General features: G+C 45.2%; 1 protein-coding gene across 1 annotated transcript in view; it reads left to right on the forward strand.

Moving 5' to 3' along the window:
• Nucleotides 1-855: 855 nt before the first annotated feature.
• The window catches only part of ACACA (acetyl-CoA carboxylase alpha), a gene marked incomplete at its 3' end in the record, with an annotated part of 96,749 nt that continues 81,519 nt past the window's right edge, over nt 856-16,085 (forward strand). The window contains 8 exon segments of the mRNA XM_010023887.1: nt 856-895; nt 1,606-1,855; nt 12,399-12,531; nt 13,115-13,253; nt 13,473-13,582; nt 13,978-14,059; nt 14,662-14,760; nt 15,328-15,434. Of these exon segments, the coding sequence (XP_010022189.1) occupies nt 1,632-1,855; nt 12,399-12,531; nt 13,115-13,253; nt 13,473-13,582; nt 13,978-14,059; nt 14,662-14,760; nt 15,328-15,434 (894 nt within the window).

Below are 16,085 nucleotides of genomic sequence, written 5' to 3' on the forward strand. Positions count from 1 at the left end.
TAGTCCAGTACATTCATGGTAAGAGTGCATAAGCCAGTTGGATCAGTTTTTCATTCTCAGGGATGAAGAGAAAGAGCGCGGTGTTTAAGGATTGCACTGCCTATAAATTCCTTGTCTGTGCTCTAATTAAAGCTACTATCATGTCTTTCTTGTGTTATAACATGGTTCACTTTTGCTTGTGTACCAGATGAAAGCTGTCATGTTCCTATCAAACCGATCATGCTGCATCCCTGTCCTTGGCATAACATGGCTATAATTAGAAAGGACTGACGAGGTTTTCGCATTGGTTTAGGATGTCAATGTCACTTGGGAGTTAAGGGCATCAGAAGAGCCCTTCTGCATAGTGAAGTCCATCTTGGGAGAATAGGGGCCTGAAATGATTGTCCCCTCATCTTTTCCTTGTCTGTGTAGCTCTATCGCAGTTTGTTTTACTGGTGAAGTAGTGTCAGCTGTGTCTTCTTGCCACCAGTTCCTCATGAGATTTCTAATTATCATCAGGGTTTACTCCTGACCATCAAATGCAGCTGAAGGCAGCAGCAGATTCAGAAGCTGGCAGAGGAAAAGACTGACATAAGTAGATAGCGCTGGCAGAAAGCACAGTTTCTTCTAGAACCAAAACTAATACACATGGATGATGAGGTGTGTGCTAACACCTTGCTCAGAAGCTGCCAGAGAGACTTGACTGGCAGGCTCAGTTCCCTGGTACACTATGACCTGGAGCAAGCCCATCGAGTTGGTTTGGTAGCTGCGGCTTTTTAACAACAGTTTTTTGTTCCAAGATTTGGGTAGTTGGGAAAACACAGAGTATTATTCTTCATAATAATATGTACTTGTTAATTCTTTTCCAGTTCGTTTTGGAAGTGGCTAACTGCTCAGCTGGCAAGGATAACAAGAGGTTAGTGCACTCCTGATCTGATAATGCCATCATTTCCAGCTGTGTGTAGTTATCACTAAGTGCCTCGAAGCCAGAGGGCAGAGCAGGGCTATCAGAGCTCTTCCCCATCCCTCCTTGTCTGTGTGCTGGGAGGTGCTCCTTTGGTTTCTTTGTCTGTCATGCTCTTTCTCACTTGTAATTATTTCACTGGGTTTTTTTAACTTTGAAGAAAACATGTTCATTCCCTGTTGGAACAACACTGGATGTTTTATAGTTGGTGTTCTCTGTATGAAGAGGTTCTTCTCTCTCTATGTAATGATTTTTTAACGGAAAACAGAGACCTGAACTTTTGTATTTTCCTCTGACAATTGTAAATCATGCCACTGGGTTTCAGTATATTACCATAAAGTAGATACTGTCCCCTAATTGACATGGACATTGTGGGACCAAGAGGTTAAAGTCAGGGTGAAGGTACAGAAGTTGGCTAAGCCAGTCTGACAGGTCACTGCTACCAAAAAGGGGAGGTTTTGCTTCTGGCCCCATCATTCCTTACAAGTGTCTTCCCATCTGATCCCCTTGCTGCTCCTATTCCACTTGCTAACCTTGCAGGAAATGACCTGACTGTGTTGGTTACAGCTCTGATGATTCTGTTGAATCAGAGCAGAGGGTGGACTGGAAAGCACCGTATTAACCTTAGGGTTTGTTCTTTGGCTTTCTTTTGTCCCTTACAGTGCTGAGAGCCCAATTTGTAGGAGCCATGGAAGAGTCTTCCCAACCTAATAAACCCGTGGAGAACCCTCACTCTCGCTTTATTATTGGCTCTGTGTCAGAGGATAACTCGGAAGATGAGACAAGCTCCTTGGTGAAACTTGACCTGCTGGAGGAGAAGGAGAGGTCTTTGTCTCCTGTATCTGTCTGCTCGGATTCCCTGTCAGATCTAGGACTTCCCAGTGCTCAAGATAGCCTGGCAAGCCATATGAGGTATGGATAAAACAGTACTTGGATTCAGTCTTCTTACCCCATCCATTCCAAAGATAATGCAAAGATTCAACTTTATATCCAGGTTTGGCTTCAAATTTTTGTTGTCCCAAAACATCTTCTGGCATTCTGTTTCTAAATGACCTCTTGTGTGTTTATTTCTATCAAAACCTTCTCTTTTCTGTTGGTTTTAATGAAATAGCTGTGCCTAAATTCCTTAAGCACCTTTCAGACACCTCAGCTGTTGAGTGTTGTGGTGGGTTTCTTGGTGCTGCCTGTCTCTCCTCCTGCCTTTCAGAAAACTGAAAGGTTTTGGCTGAGATCTTTAAAGGTTTCACGTGTGTGTGTCTTTTAGATGGGTCATGTTTGTTGAGAACAAGGATGTTATTTGCTTATTATGTCTTTTTGTGGGATTTGCTGTTTTATATGTAGCCAGAGAATTTGCATCACCCTGGATGAGGTCAAGGACTCCATACTGCTTTTTGGTTTGGATGCAGAAAGTTTTGTTGATGGTTGAATAAAAGGTTGTCATCCTGCAGGGTGGTGATAAGCCAAGACTTGCCATGGGAACTGCTGCTTGTGGCTCAGGGTGATGCCGGTCTCCTGGCTGGGAGAAGGGTGATGTTGCTTCTGCTCCTATTTCTTTGTGGCTCAAATGAACTCTGAAGTTGGGGTTTTGAGATCCTGGTGTTAATATTTCTCTGTCAAAAAGCCCCTTTATTTTTACGGTGGTGCTGGTTTGCATACCACTAGTGGGATGTGTCCCTCAGATTTTCTCTGTTACAGAGGAGGTTTCTTGTACTTTTCAGCGTGTATGGATGTTTCTTGGTGTCTGGTCAGTATCTTCCATGTCCCCTTCCTTTATTTTCCACATCCCAGGAGGTCTGGTGGCCAGACCTGTAGGCAGTGGTGTACCTGAGGCCTTGCCAAGTGCTGGGTACAGCAAGGAGGTGTTGTATGTGGGGAGCAGCAGTCCATGAACAATCACCACCCTGAATGCTGATAAAATTATCTTTTACTAAGAGTAGTATTTGCACTTACCACTACTGAATTGCAGCAGCTCATTTTGGGTTACTTTGCCACCTTGACAAATGCCTTTAGAATTAGATTCTTGATTCCGAAGCATCTTCAGTCATTCCTAGTTTGATGGTAAGCTTGTAACTGATACATTTAAAAAGACAATGTTAGAGAGTGTTGGTGTTGGAATGGATCCTTACCAAAGCCCCTCTTCTTGCAGCCTTCCAGTTTAATGCTCTTCGTCATCTGAGTTCCCACTACCCTGCAGTTGTTTCATATCTACTTGTTCTATTTATGAAAATGCCATTTCGGACACTGTTAAAAGTCTTCCTAACGCCCAGATTTACTGCAAAACTTAACAGTTCCCTGTTTGCAAACCTCCTTAGCATGGAAGGATGGAAATGCATTTCTGAGGCCGTGCTTTACTGAATTGTCATACTGATGGACACGTTCAGCACGCTGGCACTAACATAACAGAGGTAAAATCTTAAAGCAAATTTAAAAGGGATTACCTTTCCAGAGGCTGCCAGTAATAAGAGTTTGGCAGCACAAAAGGTAATTTTGAAGCAGGAAAAGTTCTAGCCCTGTAACTGTATATATTTTAGGAACAGAAGAAACTGGATGAACACATGATCATTAGTGTGGAAAGAGACACTAGAAGAGCAAGAAAATCAAGCAACTTCTAGGACACAGCTTGGCATCACGCAGCTGTAATGCAATAGGTGTGCAACATTGAGCCCCTCTGTTGTAACTTGCTTACTTTGGAACTCTCTTTGGAGGGTGCTTGACTTTCAGTTGCATCGGAGAGAAATGCCAATTCAAATAGAAGAAGTTACAGCATTATAGGCTGTTTTTCTAAGATAAAGCAGGATGGCAGTCCCTTTCATGAAGAGATTTCCAAATAGTGTTTGCAGATGGAGAAACTGAGACAAAGACAAGTTCAGCAACTTGCCTGCAGTCACTCTGTGACAGTGAATTAATGGAACACGGGTGTTCTTGCTTCCAACTTCATTCTGGTGATCACAAAGGTACCCCTCTTTCTAAAGTGACCACGGTAAATCTGTGGGGAGTTGTGTGCAGTTTGACCAGTGGATCAGGCAAGGTCAGGTCCAAGTTAGTGTATCCTTTTTTGAAGAAGTTGCCAAAAATCTTTCCATTTGGTGGTCAGTTTCACACAGGAGATTTTGGTCAGGTAAAGAGAGGGACAGGTTGTATTCGAGGTGAGGGGCTTTGCTGCAGAGTCCTACTTGGGGAACAGGTACGTCTAAAAACCAGAATTTAGTCAGATGAAAAAGGGTTTGTGAGTTGCCTGTAGCAACAGGCATTGCCACTTCTCTCTTGTTCTTAGAAGTGACATCGTGTTGCCAGTTCAGGAAGCATAGCTGCTCCAGTAGACTGCTTGGTATGTGTTCAGTACCTGAGCCTTGCAGGTCTCCTGTCTGAACTGCTGAGAGTCTTCTGTGATGTCTAATCAATCAATCCTGATCCAGCTCAGGATGCTCTGTGTGCCAACTCATGTTTCTTCATTTGAGCATGCAGAGTGTGTGTGCGCTGTGGTGTTCCATCATCTCCTTATTGATCTTGTTATGTGTTTATGCTGTTGCTAAAGACAGCCTTGCTGGGTCAGGTTGTACAAACCAGGCTTCCATCCTGCTAGAGGTCTGTGGACACCTTTGATTGAGCCAGTTGGCTGCTGCTACAAAGGATTGAGAAAGCCACACTGATAATGAACTTTAAATTGGTGTGTGGAACAGTAGCACTCAACAGAGGTTGTGTGCTGGAAGAATAACCATGCAGACTAAAATGTTCTGATTCTTTTCTTGCTTGATTTATTCAGAGTTATATAATAATAACAATCATGTAAATGCCCTCCTTACTGTGTTAGTTACAGCATCTTCCATTGAAAACAAGAAAATACTCTACTTGTGTACAGTTCACATCAACAAAATTTACCCTTGTTACGTTTTCATAGAATCACAGAATGGTTTGTGTTGAAGAGACCTTAAAGCTCCTCCAGTTCCAACCCCCTGCCATGGGCAGGGACACTTTCCACTAGATCTGATTGCTCCTTTCCTTAATAAACCCAACATATAATTCTTTCTTACTCTTTTTGCTTCCAGGCAAATAATTGTGTTATCTTTAAGTTCAGAATTTTCCATCAGCATTTCCATCAGCAGAAGTAGTTCTGTTGGGATCCAGTTGTTGCTCATAGTGTAGTGAGCTGTTAGCCAGTTGCTCTGTTCCTTTCTGGGGTTTTAGTGGTAGGTTAAAACACTTGGAAAGTCTTTGGGTCTGTTTTGTTTAATAAATTGTTCTTGACTATCGCTAAATTTAAATCCCAGCTTCAAAGATCGTGTCTTGTATCAAATTCTTGTTTAAAATAGACTAAATCCTCCATGTCTGCTGGTATTTATACATCAGGGCTCTGGTTTCACAAGCAGCAAAATGGGTGTAGAGCACCTGACAGTCCATTCACATCAACCGAAAGCCAACTTTTGGAAGTAGCTTGCCTGTTACCTCTGATATTAAGCCCACAGAGGCTTCAGCCTTTAGCACCTCACACTGTTTGAACTTCTCAGTAAACGGTCTCAAGAAATTACTGAGGTGCTTAAGAAGAGCTAATCAGCTATTGAAGTCATTTTGGAAGAATGCCTCAATTCTAGTGTGGGCAGTGGTGTGTTGAGTGTGCCCAGCCTGCCACTGGGACTCTGCTTAGAAACCAGTCATAGAGTGAGTGCACAGAGTACTGAAAGTAATAAAGGATCCTTTTGAGCTGGTTCTGAATTAAAACAAATCCCTTTCCAGTCCAACTGTTTGTGGTCAGGAGATTACACTATAGAGCACTGATCTGGTAGAAATGGTCTAGTAAAAAAATGGTGCTGTGGTTTCATGCACAAATGAGTGATAGAAGTACAAGTACACTTCAGTGGCTGCAGGGCTGATGCTCTCGCTGCTGCATCTGAGATCGCTCCGGCTGCACCAGAAGGGATTTCTCCTTTGCTGTACTGAATCCTTCCCATTCCACAGCCACTGCTGGTGTTGGAAGGCTCCTCCTCCCCTGGCTCTGCTGTTCATGCTCTCAGTTGCCGTGGTGCTGCTGAGGTTTTTGTGCAGGGGTTGGCATCTCAGGCACCAGAAGGCCAATAATTAAACTGGAATTCCATGCTGCTTGCTGAGACGTTTTCCTTTGCTATGATCATCTGCTGTTGGCTCAGCAGATAGGGCAGAGTGATACCACTGCATGTTACTGACATAAAGCTGTGCATCCTCAAGAAACCTCTGCCAAACCAAAGGCTTTGATTCCATTTTGTTCCCACTTCTGACAGTGAGGGATGTTGTGATGTATGTTTAGAACTTATCTACCAGGAGAGGAGTTGAATTCCCTCCTGTATCTGCTGGAAAAGAGGGAACTTATAAGGTGTGTTGGATTCTGAACTGCTCCCAGTTACACTGACCACTTCTGAAAGTTACTCTGTTTAGTGAACAAATACACTTTAAAGGACTTTTCTTCTGCATACTTCTCAACAGTGACATTCTTATATTGCTGTAATAGATATTTTACTCCCTTTGACTCAGTTAATGTGGGAAGCGTCATCTCAAAACTCAGTAATTTGTGGGGGTATTGCTGCTCTAACTGCTTGCTTCTTTGAAGCTTATAATCGGGAAGATAATGAAGTTCTACTTTGTCCCTATCTCTGTATCAACAGCTTTGTAGTTTGGGAACCAAGGTACTGCCTTAGGCTAAAGACCTGCCCCAAGGCTGCTCAAAACCTGCACTGGCAGGGAAGTGAAGCTGTTTAGCCAGGGGTAGGGAGAGGCCTGATGTTTTTTTGTGCTACATCCTTGATTTAATTTCCTGAAATCCTTAGGCTCAATCCTTTGTCAGAGATGGGTTGAGTTTTGTTGTCTTTGATTAACAGGTTGAAGCACTGGTGTCCATCAGTGTCTGCGTTCAAGCCAACTGCTCTGTCTCTTTAAAATCATGGGTGAACACTGTCTTTGAATAGGTCCAGTTTGCTGCCTCCTAGTGCCTATTCCCCAGGACAGAGTGAGCCCTTCAGTCCAGCTCCGGAATTCTGCATTCCTTTCCAGACTGTGCCTGTCCTTGCTCTTTCTCTCTGCCTCTCTGTGAAACAGATTGGAAGGGCAGATCTAAAACAGGAGCAGATCTTATGGATGCTTCAGCTGACTCGAATCTTACCACCCAGATCAGATATATGTTCACATCAGAGCTGACATATTTACAAAACATGAAGCCCAAACTGATGGTGCTGCTGCCATCTCTCCACACCCTTTGCAGATCAAATCCAGAGGGGGGGAAAAGATAGAGTCCATTCTGAGGGGGTGTGTGTGCTGCAGTCTCCTGAAGGCTGCCTGTCAAACAAGGCAGCAAATGCATCACTGCCTTTGGAACAACCTGCTACGTCACTGGTGGCACTTGGCATGTTGCAGTGCTGGGATCAATGCAGGCTCCTGGCTGCGATGTGCCTCAGGTATGTGGCTCTAATAGATGCTTTTTATCTTGGAGGCTGGAACAGCAGAGAGCTGCACGGGCTTCCCCTTTGTCTGCCAGCAGGCCTAGGGACTGAAGAGGGGGATGGTTTTCATATGATATTTGCCTTTTGGGCTCTGAGTGGTGTTATGTTTAGGAAATGAGGTTTGTAGGTGGTGTGTGTGCTCGATGGTAAGTATTGTATGAGAACAACATCCTGGTGCAGCGTGTTTTGTAGGGATGTCGCAGCAAATCGTGGCTGTTGATTTCCCAGCAGTGAATTCTCCCAGCTGGGAGAAGGCAGGATGAATGTTTCTGAGCAGTGCTGAACTGATGTTTTGAACTGTAACATCAAGCTGGGTGTATGTGTTGGATTTGTTTCCTTACAGCTACAATGCTCAGACACTGTTTGGGTTAGGGGCTGTGGGTGGGGCTTTTGGAGCAGATATTTGGGAAACTGCTTTCATAAAGCCTGAAAAATAACATTTCAATATAGATTTTAACCAAATCAGGATCAAAACCTGAGGAAACGTAACAGAACTGTAGATCATGCCAAGTGTGTTTTGAAAATGATGGAGTATATACCATTTACTGCTTCCATCCCTGGCAGTGTTCAAGGCCAGGTTGGACACAGGGGCTTGGAGCAACCTGCTCTAGTGGAAGGTGTCCCTGCCCGTGGCAGGGGATTGGGACTGGACAAGCTTTGGGGTCCCTTCAACCCAAACCTTTCTGTGATTCTCTTCCATATCCAGTAGAGTCACTGAGTATCAGTTGGGTTTTGCTGGTCATGCGTGGTGGGGACTGGAAGAGAAGGTGACACAGGTTTTCTCAAGCAGAGTCTGTAGGTTCATGATTCTCAACCCTTACGATGGCTTGTTTGGACCTGGTGGAATGGTGGGTGTGTGGTGGCCTCCCTGCAGAGGTGAAGGGAAGTAGGAGCCTGGAAGACCTGGGAGAGCAGACTGCCATGGCTGGATCTGTGCCTGCTGCGCGTGGGGCACTGATGGACAGCGCGTGCTGCGGCCAGAGGCCCCTCAGGATGGAGCCAGTGCTGGGAAATACTCCAAGACAAGTTGATGTTTCTGCTGCTCTAAATGAGTTAAATGGGAAAGTTTGGGTGTACTTTATGGTTGGGTAGTTTGAGCAGTTCTTCAAACAGAAACGAAGGCTGAGAGGTGAGAGAGGCATTTAGTTATGAGGTAGATACATAACACTGGGGGGTTTTGTGCTTTTGCTGATCTCTCTTGTCTGTGCTGCCTGTTCTTTCCCCACTGGCTGCCTTCCTCACTGCCACACTGTGTCGCTGTCGCCTTTACCCTTCTGCTGACAAAGCTTGAGGAAGCTGGAGCTGGACAGAGGGTTGTTTTGCCTGCACTTTATCAGGCGCAGGGCACATGCTTGTCATTGCTGATTTTGCCTCTTGCTGTTCTTAGCTCCCTGTCCCCTGCAGTGACCTGACCTGGCCCTCAGGGTTCCACAGTGTCATCATGCCAAGGTGACACTTTTCCTCCTTGTTTGTTTTTTGAGTGATCCTCTCCTGGGTGATAGCACAAACTCTTGGGATATGTGTGCATGGAGTAAAAGCTGTGCTGCCTGCAGATGGTCGTGCACTGGGACAGACCCAAATGTCATGGAATTGAGAAATGGGATCTAGTTGCTTTGTCTAGTTCCAGGCCAGGTTTGCTCCTCACTGTACTGCTGCACTTATTGCCCTTAGCCTGGCCCTACCCCCCAAACTTGTGATTTATGTATTCACATGTGCTTGATACTGAGCAAACCTTATTCCTTTCTCCAATGATGTTATTGGAACTTGGAGCACTTTATTTTTATAGCACTGGGGAGGAATCTCATTTCCATCCTATACGTGGAGAAACAGAGGCACAGAAAATGTGACTTGTCCAGCTCTCCCAGCTTCCAAGCTGCTGCCCAGTGCGTTGTGTTGTCTCTTGGCTGGCTCACTACCATGCTCTGTGTGCCTGTGCAAACTGTGCCTCTGACTTTCTTCTTGGCACCTCGGGAATTGCTTTCCTTCCCACCTCTCCTGAAACTCTGCTGTTAAACCCTACGTGTGGATTGAATTCTTTGGGCAGACCAGCCCCTGTGCTGCTCCTTTGCAGAGCGAGGTGCCTGCTCCCGTGTAGGCGCCTTGGTTTCTCTGGGTGCTGATGGAGCACATGTGGACACCCTGTGGGCTCTGCCTCCTTGCATTACCCCCGCTGTGGGGAGCAGGAGCTGGGGCTCGCCGCTGCCTGGAGGAGCTGCCGCGCATCACGGAGCTGCAGCAGGCGTTAAGCCTGGTTGCGTAACGTGGGGATCATTTTCTCTCTTTCCTGATTAGCTGCTTTCCTCCAAATGCAGAAGGGGGAAGCTGCTACCCTCTGCTGTGCGTGCTGCGTCACGGGAGAGTGGCTCACACAGAGGGGTGGTGGAAAGCAAGGGACAAAGGTTATAAGAGTGAAGCCATCTGGGGAGCGCTGCAGCTTGAAGAACTGCACGAGCGCAAGAGGCTCTTTACAGCTTTCTCCTGCGGGGGTTTGAGCTGCAGGACTGACAGAATCTCTCCAGCTGCACGAGAGGAGTCATAAGCGAGCCCGAAATCTGTTAATTCCCTCACTTGAGACAGCATGGAGGAGTCTGCGGAGCAGAGTGAGGAAACGAGATACCACATGCTGCAAAGGTAAGAGTTAGAGATGTGAGCGTCGCCTCGGAGCAGCGGCTCTGCTGGGCTGAGGCAGCTGTGCTCTCCAGACTGGGAATGCATACAGCTGGCTTTCCATGTTCCGTTCAGCCTTTGAAACCTTGTCAGTTACTGTGAGGTGTGTCCACGTGCACTCTGCAAGCAGGATAGAATAGAATCGTAGGATGCTTGAATACATCTTAGCAGGGGAATCGTTGTTAAAAGAGATGGAGATTTTGCATGACTTGTGTTTCTCTAAACTCTGAAGGATAGAGGGGTGTTTTGGAAGTTCTTGCCTAACAAAACACCACAGTTGTGAGCTGGTGATTAGGAGGGATGGCTGTTACCGACTCAGCATTTATTCTGTTTTGTTTAGAGCTCAGCATTCTTTTTCCTGTGCTGCCCAACTTCTGCCTCATCTTACCCTGCAGAAAAAGAATCATCTCCTGTTTTGACACAGTGTGCAACCTGTGGTTATTCGTAAATAAACTTAATGGTCTTGGTATTCTTGCTGCCACAAACTAAACTGAACTCTACTTGCTTATAAAGACGTGTTTGTGCATTATGCTAGATGATGAACCCCTGGTTCTTTTGACATTTTATCTGAAGCAGTATCTTTATGTGTATGGTAGAAATTACTACAGGCAGAATAGTTCCTATTCGTGTGTGTTCACAGCCTCTGACCCCAAGATTTCGATAAACGTGGAATGAATAAACCTGTCTCACTTGTTGGACTGTGCTCCTTGTCATCGGGACTGACCCTTTTTAAACACACAAATTTAGTAGAAATTCAACCTTAACTGCACTTTCCCTCTTTTTCTTGCCTGTTAGCTCCAGTCCTTGAATTCCTGAGCTCATTCCAGCAGTCTGTGAACTCTTGCTGAAAGGGACAAGTTTTAAGTTCATTGACAATGTCTGTGTCTGAAAGTGCAGTTGCTGGAAGAAGGGAAAGTAATTCAGGGGAGAAGCTCTGCACGCTTCCCTTGGTCTGTGCCTGTCTCTGTGTGTCAGCTCACAGCTCTTCTTTGAGGCAGGTTACTGGACTGGGTGTGCAGCCATTTGAATGTCCCAGAATTTCACTGGGAGACAGGTATCTGTTTTTGTAGGATGCTTTAAAATCACCTTACTGATCTAGTTTTCCTGTTACCTTCTCCCACTCTCGGCTTCAGGACCTCTTTCACTGTGTGTGGAACAGGTTTTCACTTAAACCAGGACTGTAACTTGAAGTCAGGCATGGCCATTTGTCATGGGAGAGAAAGATTGATGTGTCTGAGTTTCAAGGGCTGCTTTCTTGTGGTTCTGGAAATCCTCACAAAGTCGGGGTTTGCCACAGGATGAAGCAGATTCCTCCCTTCTACTGTCAGGCCATGTCTGACTTCAAGTTAATGGGGTAGATCAGCATGTCTTTGTGGTCAGATTTGGGCACTGATCTGGCCTTACCTGAGTAGGTCACCTTTCCCTCTCGTACGGTTCTTGGTTGGTTATACCAAATTTGGCACGTAGCTTTTTGAGTATGTTGTACTGCATGACATGGGTCAAGATCCTCCTTGTTAATGTGTACTGTGAGGTGTAGGCTGTGGCAGCACCATGATCATTCAGAGAAAACATGGGTAAGGGAAGAATCTGGAGTTAAACTCGCTGCAGTTTGATGAGGGCTTCTTTCATCTGCAAATTTTTTAGTCAAAACACATGTTACTGATGGAGAGTAAAGGAGGGTCTGCATTCCAGATGGGTAAACCTTCACAGGCCATAGTGTATTTATGGGGGAAAGTGAGGGGGAATCTGCCTGTTTCCTCTCAGGCTGTCATCAAGCGCCTCTAGCAGCAGCTCATTCCAGCCAGGGTGCTCCAAACCTCCTGTGGGGCAGTGAACCTCACAGTTACAGCTCTCAGCTACCTGGCCTTGGTGGCTGTGCTTACAGACGCTGCACATGGCATGGCTTGTCCTTGGCTTTGTTTTCCCCTCATGCCCTCCCAGGGGAGTTGCTCAATGGTAGCAGCTCTCCAGCAGCTGATCAGGGCAGAGGTTCCTGATGGGTTTCTCATGGCCTAAGGGCAGCCAGCAGGGCTGGCCCGGCTCCTGGGGACTGATGCTGCAGTGGCACAACTGCTCCAATGGCACTGACCCCCTTGGATGCTGTTGGGTCTTCCCAAAGCATTGAGTTGCTTTTTAAATGCCTCCCCACTGTTCATCCCTCCTTCCTAACCAGTCATCTCTGTAAAAGCCGAATACCACGTCCTGGAGGCAAGGAGTGCTTCTGCTTCTCTACCTGGGGAATATGGTCAAGGGGAACTTTACAAATGATGTGTGTGCATCTGCACTGCCAAGTTGCCTTTTTCTGTCTCCTACGATTTCCCTAGGCCCAGTATGTCTGGTTTACACCTTGTAAAGCAAGGCCGGGACAGGAAGAAGGTTGATGTGCAGCGGGATTTCACTGTGGCTTCTCCAGCAGAATTTGTTACTCGGTTTGGAGGGAATAAGGTTATTGAAAAGGTAAATTATTGACCTTTTTCCCTTTAGCATATTGCATTGTGTTCCCTTCTCTTTGAGCTAGGATGTCTCTCTAGAAGGCTGTATGTTGCTGATACCAAAACTTGAAAGATGTGCTTCTGCCTGTAACCGTTGTGTTCCCGTTTTATTTTCTATGTGATAAATAAGCATCCCATTATTTTAGCTTGGTGTGACAAGGGAAAAGATTGAGTGAGCTTGAGCACTTCTGTGGATACAGAAGGATTTATGGAGAGCTGTAACAAAAGTAGACTGGAAAACCACTGAGAAATGTATTTAAAAATACAGAATCATTGAATGGATGAGTTTTAGGTGCTTGTTAGGCCTATTCTCATGTGTCCTTCTGCTCTTTAATCCAAACAAAACATAATACATTAAAGTCTTTATGGTCAAGCAAGAACCCATTTCTGAATTGACTGATGGGCCATTAAATGTTCTTGCTGAATTTAATGCTGCCCAACGAAACTACCCAGCCCCGGAACTGGACAGAGAGTCTGTAGAGAACTGTTTTCTTTATCATTTGGTGCTGTTTAGACTCTTATTTCATCCCTGCTTCTAACATGCTCAGGTGCTGATAGCAAATAATGGCATTGCAGCGGTGAAGTGCATGAGGTCCATCCGCCGCTGGTCCTATGAGATGTTTCGAAATGAGCGGGCCATCAGATTTGTTGTCATGGTGACTCCTGAGGATCTGAAAGCAAATGCAGGTGAGTTGTGAAGACCAGTGAAGGTCAGAACCCTCTCCTCACACAGACCTCTGTGCACACAAGAAGTTCAGTGTTTGTCAGAGCCTCACGTACAGTTCTGTCAAGTAACTGATTCTTCTGGGAGGAGATGAAGTACTTCCAGTGCTGTGGATTTAGGGAATTTTTGACCAAGTCCTGTTTAGATTTGTAAGCTAAAAGAGCCCTTCTTTGTGTTTGCAGAGTATATTAAGATGGCAGATCACTACGTCCCAGTTCCAGGAGGACCAAATAATAACAACTATGCAAATGTGGAACTCATTCTTGATATTGCGAAGCGGATCCCTGTGCAGGTGAGAAGTGTCAAAGGGAGTTCTCACAACACTAAGCGGAGAAGGGTCAAAGAAATTGAAATCACAGACCAAAAGGCACAATGCTTATTACAATGCAGTGGATTTCCCAGCATGAATATCTGCAGGAGGTGGAAGGTTCCCTTCAGCCTTTTGCTTCCCTGCACTTAGTTGCTCTTCAACAGCTTCCTGCAGTGGCCTTCTTTGGCTTGTCTACAAGATGCAAGGCATTGGCCCTTTTAACTAAACATACTGTGTAGTTCAGGGAGCTGGTCTGGCTTATGAATGTTATGAGGCTGTTTCCAGTGGGGAAAAGAAAGACTTTAAGTATCTGCATGCTTCCTATTTCCACTTGTTATCCTAAAACAAAGAGTGAATTATGCTGTTTTCTTCTGCAGGCTGTGTGGGCTGGCTGGGGCCATGCATCTGAGAACCCTAAACTACCAGAGCTTCTCCACAAAAATGGGATTGCTTTCATGGGTAAGGATATACACTTCTGACCTAATGTCTGGTCCTTATTTTAAGATGGAAAGGTTTAGTGGGAGAAAATCCTGAGTCTAAAAGAGAGCCATGAGGTATGGTTTACAAGTGCAAGGTGGATGATACGTTCTTTACAGTAGTCAGAGCAACACACTGTGCTGTCTGATGGTGTAGTCTGTTACCAGTGGTTGGGGCTAATGAAAACAGATAAAGTTTGGACATACGCTGGGAATTAGTTCTTGTATGGGAGAACTGGCAAGTTCTTCAACATACCTTTGAATATTGTGGATACAAAATCAGAAAAGATTCCTGTTAAAGCAGGTTGTTTCCCAAGCTGAGTGTCCCTGTTGTCATTTTGAAGAGGGTGTTTGTAGTTAGGATTTATAGAAAGAGTTTGTGATGTAGTTAACCAAGTGCTGGAGAAGTTTGGTGCAGTAAGCCTCATCCCCTGAACCACATGAATCTGCATGTTGGGTAAGGTTTTGGACACGTGCAATCTTTAAAGATAAAGATAGGCATGCAAACCTAGATTAAACTTCTGGTTGTTTGCCTGATGTCTGCTGTCTCTTGTGTTTCTCATGTGTTGGTTTTGCTCTTCGCAGGTCCTCCAAGCCAAGCAATGTGGGCCTTAGGAGATAAAATTGCTTCTTCGATCGTGGCTCAGACTGCTGGAATTCCAACCCTTCCTTGGAGTGGCAGTGGTAAGAAGGAAATGCCATGTGTTTATCAAGATCATTTGAGTAATTTTTTCTTCACCACATCTAATCCTTAAGAAGTGTCTCTGTGCAAAAAGACGTTCCAAGAAATGTTCCATCTGTTTGGAATTTCAAATCTGTGTTATCTGAGGCTTAGACACTATGATATATATGGGTGTGCCAGGCAGAATTTACACGCTGTGTAACAGGCTGTAGGTCTAACAGCACAGCTGTAATATCTGGGATTTCTGCAGTCTTCTAGCATGGAATGTGTAGTTTTGGAGCACAGGGCCAATACTCTGCTTGTATGGAAGCACGATGCAGTTTGAAAAGACTGCAAATCACAACAGAATTGTGCAGGGGAAATGAAGGAGCATATAATTTGTTGGATCTGCTCCCCAGAAAGCAGAAATGTCTCTTTACAGTCTGCATTCTCGCTTTCATAAAACGCTTCCAGACCAGTTCATGTGGAAATGGTTTGTTTCTGCTGTGACTCTCTTTGACTGCTGTTTCTTTCACTAATGTCTGCTGGGTGAGTTCTCACAAGCTGAGAAGATGCTGCTTTTATTTCAGGTCTTCGAGTGGACTGGCAGGAGAACGATCTTCAGAAGCGCATCCTGAATGTTCCTCAGGAGCTGTATGAAAAAGGCTACGTGAAAGACGCGGACGATGGACTGCGGGTGGGTGGCTGGGGCTCTGGAGGTGTTTGAGGTCTTGCTGGGTGCACCCCTGGAGGGAGTTAGAGGTTTGATGTACTTGTAATGGGAGGACAAACTAGAACTAGGCTGTCAGGCTCACTGAGCTGAGTCTTGGGATCTGGAAAGTGATCTTTCACATGGGCCCAGCCTGCAGAATTAGGTGGGAATGAGGAGAAAGACAAAATGTGGAACCAAAGTTGTATTTCATTAAGGGCTCTCTTCTGTTTTTTTGGTTAATGCAGGAAGAAGGTGTTTTTCATAACGACCCATGAACCTCACACTTGATCTCATCTTTTGTTGAGTTTCTCTTTGAGGAAGATTTCTGGAATAAGAAATATTCCTGGCACAACACAGGATTTGGGAGTTTTCCTTTGCGACGAGAGGGGGTGGGATACATGATTTTCGTGTTACCCAGTGTAATGACTTCCTGTATTTTACAAAAGCTTTTCTGTGAGTTTGTAAATTTGATGACAGAAGATTTTGTGGTCACTTTGAGAGGCAAGAGTCACAAAAAGCACTGCTCCTTTTTCCAACTACAGGCATCCTCTCAAACTGGGGTATTTGGTTTCTATCCCAGTCATGTCTTGGTTACTAAATAGTCAGGCATGGGAGCTTGGACACAAATCAGCAGGA

Source organism: Nestor notabilis, unplaced genomic scaffold, assembly GCF_000696875.1.
Source record: "Nestor notabilis isolate BGI_N333 unplaced genomic scaffold, ASM69687v1 scaffold651, whole genome shotgun sequence".
In the NCBI taxonomy this organism is placed as follows: Eukaryota; Metazoa; Chordata; class Aves; order Psittaciformes; family Psittacidae; genus Nestor; species Nestor notabilis.